Source organism: Macrotis lagotis, chromosome 8, assembly GCF_037893015.1.
Source record: "Macrotis lagotis isolate mMagLag1 chromosome 8, bilby.v1.9.chrom.fasta, whole genome shotgun sequence".
Lineage (NCBI taxonomy): Eukaryota > Metazoa > Chordata > Mammalia > Peramelemorphia > Peramelidae > Macrotis > Macrotis lagotis.
Window position 1 is genome coordinate 70,578,403 of NC_133665.1, and position 17,008 is coordinate 70,595,410.

The 17,008-nt window shown below is 33.7% G+C and overlaps 1 protein-coding gene across 11 annotated transcripts in view; it reads left to right on the plus strand.

The window, feature by feature from the left end:
* Positions 1-17,008, plus strand: part of KDM4C (lysine demethylase 4C) — a 502,779-nt gene that overhangs the window by 268,140 nt on the left and 217,631 nt on the right. For all 11 annotated transcript variants that reach the window (XR_012470847.1, XM_074197494.1, XM_074197496.1 and 8 more), the window contains 3 exons: positions 3,947-4,128; positions 5,699-5,912; positions 6,962-7,038. Coding sequence is in view for 10 of the 11 variants with exons in the window: in XM_074197494.1 (XP_074053595.1) it covers positions 3,947-4,128; positions 5,699-5,912; positions 6,962-7,038 (473 nt within the window). In the remaining variant the exon portion in view is untranslated. The remainder of the gene's footprint in view (positions 1-3,946; positions 4,129-5,698; positions 5,913-6,961; positions 7,039-17,008) is intronic.

Below are 17,008 nucleotides of genomic sequence, written 5' to 3' on the forward strand. Positions count from 1 at the left end.
AAAAAGTTTTTGAGTCTGCCTTGGCAGATAAACTCCCAGGTATTTTATATTGCCTGAGGTGACTTTGAATGGAATTTCTCTTTCCAGCTCTTTCTGCTGTATCTTGATAGTCAAATATATATATGTTGAGAATTTTTGAGGGTTTATTTTATATCCTACTACTTTCCTAAAGTTGCTAATTATTTCTAGTAGTTTTTTAGATAATTTTTTGGGATTCTCTAGGTAGACCATCATGTCATCTGCAAAGAGTGAGAGTTTGGTCTTTTCCTTCCCAATTCTAATTCCTTCAATTTCTTTTTCTTCTCTTATTGCTGAAGCTAATGCTTGTTGGTGGTTTCAGATAGATACTGCTAATTATTCTAAGGAACAGTCCATTTATTCCTACACTCTCTAGTGCTTTTACTAGAAATGGGTGCTATATTTTGTCAAAAGCTTTTTCAGCATCAATTGATATGATCATATGATTTCTGATAGGTTTGTTATTGATATAATTAATTATATTAACAGTTTTCCTAATATTGAACAAACCCTGCATTCCTGGGATAAATCCTACTTGGTCATAATGTATTAACCTAGTGATAACTTGTTTTAGTCGTTTTTCTAAGATTTATATTTACATCAGGAAGATAGGTCTATAAATTTCTTTCTCTGTTTTAACTCTTCCAGGTTTAAGTATCAGCACCATATTGGTGTTGTAGAAAGAGTTAGGCAGAGTTCCATCTTCACCTATTTTTCCAAAGAGTTTATATAGAATTGGAACCAGTTTTTCCTTAAATGTTTGATAGAATTCATTTGGGAATCCATCTGGACCTGGAGATTTTTTTCTTAGGGACTTCAATAATGGCTTGTTGGATTTGTTTTTCTGAGATAGGGTTATTTAGGTATTTAGTTTCCTTTTCATTTAACCTGACAACTTATATTTTTATAAATAGTCATCCATTTCAATTAGATTATTAAATTTATTGGCTTAGATTTGGGCAAAATAATTTTGAATTATTACTTTAATTTCCTCATTGGTGGTGAGTTTCCCCTTTTCATATTTGATACTAGCAGTTTGGTTTTCTTTTTTTTTTTTTTAACAAATTCACCAGAGGTTTATCAATTTTATTTGTTTTTTTATAAAACCAACTCTTGGCTTCATTTATTATTTCAATAGTTTTCTTGCTTTCCATTTTTATTAATTTCTCCTTTACTTTTTAGGATTTCTTATTTTGTATTTAATTGGGGGTTTTTAATTTGTTCTTTCTCTAATTATTTTAGTTGCATATTTAGTTCATCTATTTCTTGAATCTTATTCCCATCAGATTTGGGTTAAAATTAACATATATTCACTCAGTCAAGATAAGAAACTTATCTTACCTTTCAAGTATTAAAAGGGGGGAAAGGTGATGGAGGAGGACAAGGGGAACCAACAGAAGGAAGGGAAGGAAGATGAGGCAAAGGGAAAGGGGAAAAAAAGAGTGGTTTTGGATACAGGAGGGCAAACACACTGAAGGTGGTGGTAGTCAGAAACAAAATACTGGAGAATATGGATAAAGGGAAAAATGGGGGTAAATACATACAGAGGGAATATAATATGAAGGGCAATAAAGAGTTAGTCATTATAACTTTGAATGTGAATGGGATGAACTCTCCCTTAAAATATAAATGAATAAGCACAATGGATTAAAAACCCAAATCCTCCAATATGCTGCTTACAAGGAACTCATTTGAAGCAGACAAATACATATAGAGTAAAGGTAAAAGATTGGAGCAAATATATTTTGCTTCATCTGAAGTGAAAAAAACAGGGGTAGCAATCCTTATCTGAGAGAAAGAAACGGCAAAAATAGATAGCAATAAAAGAGATAAAGAAGGATACTATATCCTCCTTTAAGGTATCAAGGTATTTAAGGTATAAAGTAATTTCAATACTAAATATGTATGTACCCAATGGTAAAGCATCTAGATTTTTAGAGAAGAAGTTGAAGGTGTTACAGGAAGACATAGACAACAAAACTCTAGTAGTTGGGGACCTCAACCTCCTGCTCTCAGATTTATATAAATCTGACATAAAATAAACAAGAAGGAAGTTAAGGAGGTAAATAGATTGTTCAAAAACTTAGGCATGATAGACCTATGGAGGAAATTGAATGGGAATAGAGGCGCTTTTAAGAATATCTTTCTGCTAGTTGCTAAGAGCCTTCTAAATATTTCATAATATCGGTGTTTCTTATTTTGTCAGGAGAATCTGATATTTAAAATTGTAAAACATCTAATAACATCAAATATTGACAGTACTGAGATTTTCTCTCTATTGTTAGCATTGATACACACAGACACACAGACACACACACACACAGACACACACACACACAGACACACACACACAGACACACAGACACACAGACACACACACACACACACACACACACACACACACACACACACACACACACACACACACACACACACCTCTTAACCCCTTAGTTTTTCCAAGGCAATGGGTTTAAGTGGCTTGCCCAAGGCCACACAGCTGGGTAATTATTAAGTGTTTGAGGCCGGATTTAAACTCAGGTTCTCCTGACTCCAGGGCCTGTGCTCTATCTACTGTGCCCTCTAGCCGCCCCCTACCCCTTACTTTCCTTTCTGTGAGGTCTTTGATGATAAAGCCCATGACTTAGGTACATTTTCTGTCATTTTAGTTTTTTCCTACATGTAGCAGATGTTGACTTCAAGCCTGGTGAATTAGACTACTTGCCATCCCAGTCCAGGGCTGACCATGTCGATTCCAACCTTCTTATTTAATGAAATTCAATGAATTGCTCCTTGTTATCTCCAGGATCAAAAGTAGAATCTTGTATTTGACTTTTAATGTCCTCTATATCCTGCCCTTACCTGCTTTTCCATTCAATTTATGTTTTCCTCTCCCCTCTGTCTATCTATAATGCAAGGACTGTAGCCTCCTTGGTCTTCCCCTTTCAAGGCAGTCCTTCTGTAGACTCTGGGCACTCATCAGTGCCTTCCCTTGCACATCTCTTGTCTCCAGGATTTCCTGGCTTTTTTTTTTTATTCAGCTAAAATTCCACCTTCTGCATTTTCTTGTCCTCACCTTCCCTGAGATTATCTCTCACTTATCCTGTATTTGTCTTATATGTTTGTAGTTGTTAACAATTTGTCCTTTCCATTTGGATTGTGAATTTTTTCAATTTATTTTGTTTGTTTGTTTGTTTTGCAAGACAGTGGACTTAAGTGATTTGCCCAAGGCCACACAGCTAGGTAATTATCAAGTGTCTGAAGCTGGATTTGAATTTAGGTACTCCTGACTCCAGGGCCAGTGCTTTGTCTACTGGGCCATCTAGCTACCCTAGCTTCTGAGCTTCTTATGAGTGAGGAGTTGTCTTAGCTGTTATTTATACCCCCAGTGTTGGTTTAACAGTTAGCATATATTAAATGCTTTTGATTTGACTTGAACTTTTTCCTGGCTTTTTGTTAAAGTCATGTAGAGGCTACCTTTCTTCCTGCCTCTCTCTCCCCATATTTATTTGTATATCTGTATACTTTTTTGGTTCTCTAGTTTTTATACTTCAACCCCCTTAATGTTGAATTGATGTTTTGAATGAATGCTGAGTTGACTTTGACAGAAGGCATCTCAGTTTCTTTTTCGTGAAAAAAGAGATTCATTGTGTACTTGAAGTAATGATTTATAGTCTTCTTGATGAATTCAAATAAAAATGAATGGTAGGAAAGTACTAAAATACTCCTGAACTTTATTAGTATGTGAAATGTACCATCATATAGATGTACATCACATAGATACTACAGGAACAGTTCAGCTTTTTACCTGGAGATCATTGCTAGTTCACATCATGTACAGATCTTACAATGTCAAGATCAATATATGATTCCATTTTCTCTACTTTGCAAGAACCCAGGATTCTTAGATTTTTTTTCTTTTTCCTTTAAGAATTGCCTGAGGTTCCATCAGTTGAAGAGGAAGTCCAAGAAACAGAATCCTGGGCCAAGCCTCTTGTCCACCTCTGGCAGACAAAAGCACCTAATTTTGTGGCAGAGCAGGAGTATAACGCAGCTGTTGCCAAAATGGAACCACATTGTGCTATTTGCACTCTTCTAATGCCCTACTATAAGGTAAGAGAGGTTTTAGGAACCCAAATAAATAGAGATTTAAATCTGTGTTTCTTGGGATTTTAAGTATTAGGGTAAAATTAAGGGTGACATTTGGAAATTATAGAATCCAGGTGAAGAGAGAATATATGTAATACATCTTTACAAAAACTATATTTTGAGGTCATTTCTGTGGCAGTATTTTTGAATTTTTAAAAATTCCCTAAGTAAATTTCAAGAAACAATCAGAATTTATTTAATTCATAATTCACCCATTTTTTCTCTCCCCTTTTAAAATAAAGCATTTCCTCTTTTTGAATTATGAAAATGAATTGTAATCTTCTAAAAATTTGAAAAAACTAAAAATAGACTTTATTATGGTTATTTTGAAAATTTCAAATTGTTGTGTATTAACTTTGAAAACTTACTTCTAGTATTGTTTCATTATCTTCAAACATTTGAAGCTTTGGGCACACTAAGTCCTTAGTAAATACTTCTTCATTGATTTTACACTTTAAATACCTTCTTTCAAGTGATCCTATTTGGCACATAATTCAGCCTAAGTTGAACAAACCGTTTCTGCCCTGTAACAACTCAAATTCTAAAATAACAAAAACCACATGATTCAAGACACATTTTCATAAGTAAATGATGAATTTATAGATTAAAATATGAGAATCATTCAAGACTTAATTTTTTTCCTTAGAAATATATGTTGAAAAATGGATTCTGTGCAGACATTTTCAGAGTATAAATATGATACGCTACTCTTCAAAACTTAAGTAAGAGAAATATTTTGCTCAAAGACTACTTGTATGTAATATATCCAAGATATTATCTAGATTAAATAATCATTATTTATCTTCATTTTTCCACTTACTATGTTCTATATGTGAGACAATCATTTAACTTCTCTGATATTCCACATCCCTTACTAGTTTATTGTTCTTCAACTGTCAGAAGTGGGTTGTTTTGTTTTGTTTTTTTGGTTGTTGTTTTCATTTGTCCCAAGTGGAAGGATGCTTGGAAATATTTAGACAAGGTCTGTGAATTTATGAGAGTTATATAGTTCCAAGGGGAAAAAAAGCATTTTTACAAAAATAAGTTTTCACCTCCTTTGTTTTTATCTTGTTAAATTTTCCATTGTATCTTTTCCCTTGCTGGAGATCAAGGAAGGAAACTAGCATTTATTAAGGAACTTTTATATGTTAGGCAGTGTGTTAAAACACTTTACAAAATTTTTGTCATTTGAACTCTATCAACTCCTTTTACCATAGAATGTACCTTAACAAATCAACATTGTTCATTAGACATACCCTTATAAAGAAGACTACCCCCATAAAGAGGACATGGAAAAGAGACTTCTTACTTCTCTCTCTTTTCTCATGCTAAATTTGGTTAATATAATTTCATGGCTTTAATTTTCTGATTGTTTTATTGCTTTTATTATTCTTCTATTTACTTTTTTGTAGACATTATATTGAGAATCCAGAATAAATCCAAGATTGACAAATAAATTATTGAATACACAACCATTGATTTTGGCCTAACAAAAGTCTTGCTACTTTTCACTGAAATATATTGTATTTTTCAGCCAGACAACAGTAATGAAGAAAATTATTGTAGATGGGAGAGTAAATCCAGTGAAGTGACTTCTGCTTTGGAAAAGACTAAGCCACTCATTCCAGAGATGTGCTTTATTTATAGTGAGGAAAACACAGAACATTCTCCATCCAATGCCTTCATTGAAGAGGATGGAACAAGTCTTCTGATTTCCTGTGCAAAGTGTTGTGTACAGGTTCATGCAAGTAAATAAATGTATTATTCTTTAATTTACAGGTTTTTCGATTTCCGCAGAAAAATGTAGTTTTCTTCTTTGTAGTAGTTCTCAGTTATTAAAAATGGCAATTACTTGTCTATTTTTGATAGTCTTATTTTTTTTGGTCATTCCCTTAAGAAGAAATTATTTCTTACTTCTTTTGAAAGCCAGTACTTATTAGGTTAATTTTCTTTCTTCATGAGGCCAAAGAAACCTATCTTCTTCCTACCTTCCTAGTTCCTAGAAGGAATGTTGAATTTGTATTTTTGTTCAAGTATCATAATTGGCTTGTATAGCTAAAGCAGTTTTCATTTTTATATAATTATAAAGATTAATGAATTGTGTTTTTACAAATGTAGTGTTAGAGAGCTATAGATAGAGAGACCCTTAGTGTCATTCAATCTACCCACTCAGTTTACAAATGAGCAAATAGTCTATGAGAGTTTAGGAGATAAAAGTAGTAAGTGGTGCAGCTGGATTCAATTCCAAGGTCTCCAAGTGAAAATGAAATTCTGATCAATAATATTAAATAGATATTATTTTATGCACCCTGTATCCATGATCTAGGTGAAACCATGAATAGTAAACTTCACCTTACATTAGAATTAAAGCTGTTTCATTTCTTTTGTTACATTTTAATTTAATCTCTTGAACAGTAAAGAATAGACAATTGCATATTCTCTAATCAGCTGTGCAGTTTCGTAGCTTAGAGAATAATTGACTAAGCTTTGATGTTATGAAATTGTTCTATTTTCTTCGAATTATTTCCTTTAATGTTTTATAAGTTGATCTTTTGAACTAAAATTTCTTTTCAGTCATTCAATCTTTGGACTGCATGCAGTAGCTTTTAAATCTTCTGCCAGGAGGGATGCTAACCAAACCTTTTGATCATTTTTGCTATAAATAGTATCCATTTTAACGAATAGAAAGACTTATGTGGTCTTTCTGACTACTGTGCATCAATAGCTCAGATGTATCAAAGGTATTGGGAGATACCAACAAGCTAACTCACGGTTATGCCTGGTTTTTAAAAAACAGGTTGCTATGGTGTTCCTTCTCAGGATGTCTGCGATGGGTGGCTGTGTTCTCGCTGCAAGAGGAATGCATGGATGGCTGTAAGTAGCTCACCTCCATCTCCCTGATTGTACTTAATTAAAATATTCTATATTTTTTTTAAAACACAGATCCATTTTTCTGATTTTCATTCCAAATGGAGAGGTCCTTCTTTCCAGCATTTTTCTTCTCCATTTGATCCTTTAGTCACCATCCCCTTTAATCGAGTCCTTTGAAGGTCTGTTATTTTCTCCGTGTGTGTGTGCGCCTTTGCTTCAGTATCTGGCATCATGAGTTCATGAAAATGTCATCGCCTGGTAGTCAGTCTACTGTCTGAGGTTTCCAACTAAAGTAATCCTACAGGTCTATGCCTTCAGCCTGTTCATCTTGATGTCATACTTGCTATTGTTAACACACTTGTCTTTTGAACAGGTTCAGTAACTGTACTTGATGTATATTTATTAATGCTTATACTTATTTATAGGGTGTGATATCAATTCCTCTCTTTGGCCTTCTGAGTGCTTCATGATCCATCTTTCTCTCCTCATGTGCTGTGTGATCCAGTGACACTAGCTTCCTGGTGTTTTATGCCCAAGACACTCATCTCCCTCCCAGTATCTTGTTAAACATATTTCCATATTAGTCATGTTGTAAAAGAGAAAAAGAGAAAAACCATGTTATAAAAAAAAAACAAGTTCTATTTTAAATAAATTATGTTTTAGGGTTTATTATATAGTGAATTATTGAGTTCAGCTATTTCTGAGTTTTTTAATCAATATCAAATAATTTTAATGAACCTTCTTTTCCTTTTAAACTTCATCTCAAATTTAGTCTCATTCACAATAACTTGAATATGTTGATACACAGCAATACCTCCCATGGTATGTAGTGTTCATCATGTATTTTCTTGTAATTTTTTTTGCCTATTTAACATTTCATGCCTGTTCATTAGCATCATCTGTCTCTCTCTTTTTTACAATGAATTCAGGTAATCAGTAGTCATTTAATTAGTGCTTATTATTTGTCAGGGAAAGGAAGGAATAAGGAATAGGACTGACATATATTAAAAACACTATGAGATATGTGCTATTATGAGATATATGCTATTATTATCCTCAGCCTTCACTTGAGGATATTGACACAGAGATGGACACTGGGATTCTAGCTAGCTTCAGAGGGTTCCAGGCCACATGCTAAATGTTTGGGATATAAGGAAATACCAAGGATGGTCCCTGCTTTCATGAGATGACTGTCTTAATGCAGGAGACAATATGCAAGCAACTGAGTACAAAAGTTAATATATATATATATATATGTACTGAATAGAGGAAATAGTGAACACTACAGTTAATGGGCTTTCTTTGAATGTGGAATTTTACCTGGGCAATGTAGAAATCTAGTGAAGACAGAAGGTAGGGGATGAGGAGAAGAGCATTTCAGGTATTTGGAGGGGGGCAAAAAATGCCCAGAGCTAAGAAGTGGGAGGTGGGAGTGATAGAAGGTGAGGTATATGATGCCTGGAAAGTTCAGGGATATGATGGATGGGGAGAGGAGATGGGTGATGAAGGACCTTGAGGGCCAGACAATGAATTTTGCATTTGATTATTCTAGAGGTGATGATTTGAGTTGGGGGAAGGTTGTGTGATAAAAAGTGCTTTGATGTCTTGCTGGAGGAGGATGGCCTAGCATGAGGAGAGATCGAAGGCAGGCCAGGTATAATGGTAGACCAAGGTATGAATGATGGTGACTTACATTAGAGGACTGACTTTGGATTGACCAGAGGATTGGCTGGAATACAGAGGTGAGAGATGGAGTCTCCTGGTGGTGTCCTCTGCAGTCAAAGAGAAGTTTAGAGGAAAAGACACAGTTCACTTTTAGACATGCTGAAGTTCAGAAGTCCTCAGACCCTCCAGTTTAAAATTACTAATGGGCACTTGGAGATTGAAGACTACTTTGGAGGTCAGCTCTGGCGCCATCTCCCTCACAAAGCCTTTTCTAACTCTCTTACTTGAAAGTGATCTTTTTGCACTTAACATATTGCATTCATGTCTTCCATTCAGTTTGTTGGGGGCAAAAAGGATATTGTTTTTCATCTTTGTGTTCTCTACATTTTGCCCAGCCTACCACCATACACTGTGTGGTAAATAAATGTTTCTTGGGTAAATGAGTAAATGAAATAAATTGTAAAAGCTATGTCACTGTTTTTTCGCCTGCCCCACACAGAGTTTTTGCATTATGTTGGTCATTTAAGTGCTAAATAAAAATTTTTAACTGAATTGATTTGAATCAAATGTTTAGAGACATTTATTTTCCAATTATCATTAAGAAATTTTTTTTCTGTGTGGAAAAAATGCTATAGTTTAAAATTTATTTCACTGAAATCTTTAAAAGAGAATCTTAAAATTTTTTCATAATAAAAATAGTACTGCTAGTTGATTATTATATTGTTTTACCTGTTGCCTTATGTTTTAAGTCTATTATGTTATTTGATTCTTTTTTTAAGGGTTTGTTTTTTTTTTGCAAGGCAATGGGGTTAAATGGCTTGCCCAAGGCCATACAGCTAGGTAATTATTAAGTGTCTGAGACCAGATTTGAAGTCAGGTACTCCTGACTCCAGGGCTGGTGCTCTGCACCACCTAGCCTTCCCATGTTATTTGATTCTTAAAAACAGCTCTGTGATATAGGTGATTTATCTCCATTTCATCCTTAGATGTAAGATTTCTTGTCTGTCTTTGTCTTTCCTTGCCACAGCATAGCTTTTACTAAAACCTTGTCATCAGCATTTTTATTGGTGGTGGTATTTTTGCTATCTGAATCCATTCATTATTTTTGCCTTTAGTCTGTTTGATTTTTATGATTAATTCAAATTCGCTAAATGGAAGGATCCTTAGGAGATCTATAGTTTCATCCACTTATTTTACACAAGATGTAAACTGAGGTCCAGAGAAATTGTGATTTACCCAAAATAATTGGGATGCCTATTACTATCTTAAAGAAAATTAGCACCATAGCCCAGACAGGAACCTTGTTCTTCTTCCTTTTAGTTCAGTGCTATTTGTCATTTATTGTGTTTTCAAAGAGGAAATAGTTTCAATATTTATTCTCTTAAAATTGAACTTAATAAAAAATTGCCTTCTCTGATATGGAAAAAATGCTCCTTCAGAAAATAAGTCTTTTAGGATTTTATCCTGGAGTCTTAGAGAACTTGATCTGTCTGGACTAGTTTAAAAAACTGACTTTGAACTCATGAAAGTCAGTTCACAGTGATGGAATGGTCATGTCCGTATTTCATTTTAATATAACTAACCAGACAGTCACCACTAGGCCAAAGATTTTCTCTTTAGTTCTCTCAAATTTTGACTAAGCTTTATTCCTAAAACACATTTCATTTTTGTTTTTTGAAAATCATTTTATTGCCTCATTAAATAACACAGAATAATAATGGACAATGGACTTTAAGCTTCTTGTTTTCATATGGCAATGACTCACAATATTAATTTTATTAAATGCTTACGAGATTAGATTCAGATTGATTCAGATGACAGAATGATTGAATTTTAAATTTGTTTTCCAGTCCCTGACTTATCATGAAGTCAATTTCCAGTGCTTTGAAGTTAAATGGCTACCAACTCTCTTGCTAGGTTTTTGTTTAGTATAGATCTTCTAAAAGCAAATCCTATGGTCAGTGTTGTTTATAGTGTTGATTTTCACCTCATTTTGCATCATTCCTGATTTTTGGCTTGCTTTTTATATATATTGTGAGAGAAGGTGAGAATCATAATTCTGTAATACAAAATTTCCAGTACCAAATAAAGATGGATTTATTTTGTCACCATCAAGTATAATATTCGTAATTGTGATTTTATTTGGCATGATCTTTCTGACAAGGTAGTAAAGCAATGAAAATAATAATTTTTCATTTCAACAAATGTTTATAAAGGAAGACACTGTGCTAGGCTTTAGTAAGAAAATTATCAGTGAAAAAAATATAAATTCCACCCTTAAGGAACTTACAGTAAAACAGGGCATATAAGGCATTTAAACAAAGAATAACAGGTTAGAATGTAATAAACCTGGGACTGGCTAGGTGGCACAGTGGATAGAACACTGGCCCTGGAGTCAGGAGTCAAGTCTTTGATGATTAAATTACCAAATATTTACTGATGTAAATAATACTTCTCTTTACCAGAAATTTTTGGCTTAAATCCAATAGAATCATTTCCCCCCCACACAGTGGGACATCCTGAAGAAGGCAGGGAAGTGGTGGGTCTGGATGTGGGGTTGTTAAAATGATTGCTTACTTATTAGACTCAGGGTTCCTGAGATGAGAGACTCTTTTACAGTGGGGGGTAGAAGTTTAAATACAGTGGGGATGGCCTTCAGGTTTGTTCTGACAAGAGAGTAGACTCCTTATTCTGTTCTTTGTAAGTACTCTATATTGCTGATGAAGACAGCTAGGTTGTACAGTGGATAGAGTGCCAGGTCTAGAGTCAGGAAGACTCAGCTTCCTGAGTTCAAATTTGAGCACTTTCTAGCTCTGTGATCCTGGGGATGTCACTTAATTCTGACTCAGTTCCTCATCCATAAATTGAGCTAGAGAAGGAAATGATAAACCAGTCCAATATCTTTGTTACAAAAACCCCAAATGAGGTCATAAAGAATTGGACATCATAGAAATAACTGAACAACAGAACCCTGAAGTATGAAATGAAAGGTCGCATGTAGAATACGAGTGGGTATCTAATGGGTACAGTGGAAGGTTAGGGTAGAATGTATTGGATCCGAGTTGTAAAGAGATGAGGAATTAGGGAATGGTAGGTAGCAGGGAAGGGAGTTTTCTCTTAGACAGACTTCTGTATCATAGGCATCTCTCTGTCGACACACTTTACATACAAACATACTTTTCATAGATATTTCTTCTTCGAAAATGGTAATATTTTGCACTCACTAAAGGTGACTTTTAATTTTGATTCTTTGAAGTTTGTGGTATTTTAGTCATTGGAATCATTTATTTATTAAAAGATGTTTGTTTCAGTGAAAAGCTTGGGATTATTTAAAACCCTGTATCCTTCTTTAAAAAAGCTTTCTCATTTCCTTTCTCTTCTTGTTCATTTCTAGACCCAGATAATTTTCCATCCATGATGTCTGACCAAGATCTATATACAGATGGATTAGTTCTAGAAGTTGTCCTATCAATGTCAAAATCAGGGTTGATCAACTTTACTTTTTAAAGTTTTTATTGAAGCAGTAAACAATATATTTTGATTTGCCATTTTAGTGAGAGCTCTGTGGTAGATTGACTTTGTTTACTAAATCATTTAGTTAACCCATAGGGGAGGGGCCCCATGAAATCGCACTGTGGGCCATATTTTGGATAACCTTGGTCTGAACAATAGAAATTCTCCAAAAGTCTTGCCTTTTTTTCAGACAGAATGAGGTTTTTTTTTCCCCTTTGAGTGATTATGAACCCTACTTAATGAGTGTCTATATTTGCCTAAAGAGTTGCTGTGCTCTCTTGCAGCCTATAACTTACCTAAACTCAGTTCTTTTTTCCCTTGACCTCAATACTTCTCATTCAGTAAATTGAAAATTTACTAAATTTTACTAAAATTTACTAAAGTCAAATCATTACTTAATGATTTGTAACTTAATCTTTATAGATTAAGATATTTTCAGTTCTATTTAATATGAAATAATTTTTTAGGCAAATATTCATTTGCTTTTTTTTTTGTGGGGAGTAGTGACTCTAGAGGGGAAGAGACTAGGACACATTCTAAATAATTCAATATCATTTATTTTTTAAAAGATGACTTTGGGATATCACTAGATTCGTCCACTTAACAGAATCTCCAATAATTTTGACCCTAGCTTACTTTTAACCATTGTTTCTGATATCACTATCAAATGATAATAGGCAATATTAATTAAAATTATCATTATCAGGGTTATTACCTACCTTTAAAAAATGTTAAAAATCATACTACTCTTTTTTCCCCACTAACTTCTGATTTATTCTTTATTACATAAATATTTTATTTGTTTTCAAATTACATCTAACAATAGTTTTTAACAAACTTTTTTTTGCAAGACTTTGAGTTTTGCTTTGCTCTCTCCCTCCCTTCCCCCCCCCCAACAGAAGGTTTGCGTCCATGAACTTGTTGCGAAAGAAGATCAAATCCAAAAGGATGAAAGAAAACATTAGAGGCAACAAAATTATTTATTATATAAGACAACTTTTAACAATTGAAGACAATGTTGGCATTCTTTAAACTCCATAGTTTCTTCTCTGGATACAGATGGTATTCTCCATCACAGATGCCCTAAAATTGTCCCTGTTTATTGCACTGATGGAATAAGCAAGTCCCTTGAAGTTGATTATCCCCCCATATGAGTATTTTTGTAAATGTGGGATTTTTACCCTTTTTCATTGGCTCTTCAGGAAACAGACCCAGCAGTAGTATTGCTGGATCCAAGGGTATGCACATTTTTATTGTTCTTTGGGCGTAATTCCAAGCTGCTCTTCAGAAAGGTTGGATGGGTTCATAGCATTAGTGTTTCAGATTTCTTACATCTCCTCCAACATTGATCATTGTCTTTTTTCTGGTCATATTGGCTAATCTGAGATGAGTGAAGTGGTGCCTCAGAGGTGCTTTAATATGCACCTCTCTATTCAATAATGATTTTGAGCAGTTTTTCATATGAATATAGATAGCTTTGATTTCATTATCCAAGAGCTGCCTTTGCATATTATTTGTCCATTTGTCAATTAGGGAATGACTTTTTTTTAAATTTTACTCAGTTCTCTATTTTAGAAATGAGTCCTTTGTCAGAAATACTAGTAAATTTTCCCCCCCAATTTACTACATTCATTTTGAGCTTGGTTATGGTTGTTTTGTTGTCCAAACCCTTTTTAATTTCATGAAATCAAAATTATCCATTTGTTTTTATAATCTTATGCATCTCTTCTTTAGTTATAAACTACTTCACTTTCAATAGATCTGACATGTAGAAATATTCCTTGCCCTCCTAATTTGATTATAATTTTGTCTTTTATTTCTATATCTTAGCACCCATTTTGACCTTATTTTGGTGAAGGGTGTGAGATGTTGGTCTAATCCTAGTTTCTGCTATACTATCTTCAGTTTTTCCAGCAGTTTTTATCAAAGAGTGAATGTTAGCTTCTGAGTTAAGAACTCCAGCAGTTTTTAACAAAGAGTAGTCTTACCTTCTGACTTAAGAACTCTTTTGATTTATTCTTACACTGATTGTTTTTGAATCTTAGTTGTCCGTGTTCTACATTTCAGTTTTCTCTGAACGATACTTTAGGGAAAGGCCTCTGATGATGATGATGATGATGATGATGATGATGATGATGATGATGATGATGATGGAGATGTGAGAAATAAATTGATCACCTAAAGTGACACTGGAGTTTGGCTAACAATTTAATTTTCTAAAATTCCTGTTGAGAATATAAAGGAAGTAGGAACCTAATGATTAAAAGGAATATTTCTCATGTAATATTTCAAAGATGATGGGAAAAATTGAAGTGCAAGTACATATTTGGAGAAACATTTCTTTTTTGGGGGGTTGGTGGAAGTGGGGTGTTGATTATTCAATTGGGGTTAAGTGACATTGTCCAACAGTCAAGTATTTAAGACAATTTTGAACTCAGGACCTCCTGACTCCAGGACCAGATGTTTCCTCTGTGTCACCTAACTGCCCTTTTCGAGGCATTTTTTCAAAATTTATATATCTTCTTGTTTGATTTTATTTAAAGTTCTTATCAAAATTCATTACTTAGCCCACTTTGGTTATACAATAACAAGGCATAATTCTTATTTGTATTGATAAATTTTCTTTCAGGTATTACTTTATTAGTTTATACCTTGTGGTTTTCTGAAATACAAAGGGTATTAAATAGATTGAAAATATAATGAAAAAAGATTATTGGGGCGGCTAGGTGGCATAGTGGATAAAGCACTGGTCTTGGAGTAAGGAGTACCTGGGTTCAAATCCGGTCTCAGACACTTAATAATTACCTAGCTGTGTGGCCTTGGGCAAGCCACTTAACCCCGTTTGCCTTGCAAAAAAAGACCCTAAAAAAAAAGAAAAAGAAAAAAAGATTATTTAATAGATTATTCCTCAGAAGTTAATTTTTAGTTTAAATTTTATTTAGTTCAAGCTTCTGTTCCTATAAATAGAAGTGAAAATTCATAAGAAAGCTCAGTATTGGGGGGGGTTGGAGGCAGCCTCTCTAAGAGCCCTTTAATATGTCAAGTATTACATTAAACACTTTACAAATATCTTTTGTCAGATCCCCGTTTTTAAAATTGAGAAAACTGAGGCAAAAAGCAATTAAGTGACTTCCTTTGGACCACATAGTTATAAGTATTTGCAACCACATTTGAATTCCAATTGTGTATTCCTGACTTCAGACCCACTACTCTATCCACTATATCACTTGCTGTCTATTATGAAACCCAGATCACATTCTTCATGCTTCCTTAAAAAATAATCCCCCTCTTCCCCCCATTCTCCTTCGCCCCCCATTATAGCCAAGAAATAAAGTTCCGTTATGGTTTTTTACATATATTATTAATACCATAAATAAGCTGTGAAATTAACAACTCACCCACGTGTGCTCATGATGATCTTATGGTAATATAATGACTGTAGTCTAATTACATGTCAGATTATTATATAAGTTTCTGTCTTTATGGGATCTGAGGATATTTAGAACAGGCAGGTACTTATTATCTCTTAAAACAGGCATCTACTTCCCTGGGTTGCTATGAAGATAAAATTAGATAATAATATAAAGCACTTTATAAACCTCAAAATGCTAAACAAATATTAGCTCTTTCTCAACTTGCTATGTGAGTAGTAAAAGACAAAGCAGTTAACTAGGAGGAAAGGGCATTGCTGTTGAAGGAAAACTGTAGTTCAGTACATTGTGAGCTTAATTGTTTTATTCATTGTAAGAATGCCTTTAGCTATAATCCTAATCATTTGCTAGGAGGAAAGCCTAGTTTTATACATTATGAATTGTACCTTTAATACCTATTCTTATTTACTCAAACTTATTTCTTCCAACCCAGGTAGTTGAACAGATTCATTATTTTTTTGTTGATGGAAACTATATTATAGAAAGATATCTCTAATGCTTTGTGTTCTTAGAGGAAATTATCACACTATGGAAAAAGTAGGATTCGCATGAAAAAAACTGTTGTGGATTCACATTCTTATTCTGTATAATGAAATGCATAAACCAGGTAATTGCCTACATTTACTATCTAGCTAAATACATTTATTGTACCCTGCAGAGTAATAAAGGAGGTTTTATTGTATAGTGAAAGTGTGATAATGAATACACATAATAAACAGTCACTTCCATTTTAGTCATAGTTGTAAAAAAATTTGCAGACATAGGATTGGAATTCACATGGTCCATGCACTTCTGCTCTGTCTCTTTATGGGATGTTATTTTAAAGGACAACTATAAATGAATAGTGAAATGTAGATGTTTGGGTGCTGCATTATATTTATCTTTCCCTTCATGATTAAAGGATTGCCAAATAAAATAAGGTGAAAAAAACCTTTTGATTTAAAAATCTTGTAATTTTTCCTGTATAGCAGACAATATGGGGCTCTTTAGTTTTCTTTATTACTAATAACAGTTACAACTTATTGAGTAATGATTGTAGTTGATGTGTTGCAGTCTATACAACACTATTATTTTGCTTCAAAAAGTATTGCATTTTTTTTCCTTCTTTATCAGGCACTGTAATGGATTCAGATTTCTAAATTTGCCTAGTTTCATACTAACTGGAATGATAATTAAATTAAATTAAATTAAAAATATTATTAACCTCTTAGGATTATAAAAACTCTTTATTCATGGATTTCTCCTATTTTCTACTTCACATTGGCATACCTGTTTTTTTTTTTTTGTGCCATGCCTTTGATGTCAATAAACTTTGTTCACCTAAACCACAACTGTTCATTTTATGACAGGGATAGCCTCTAAAA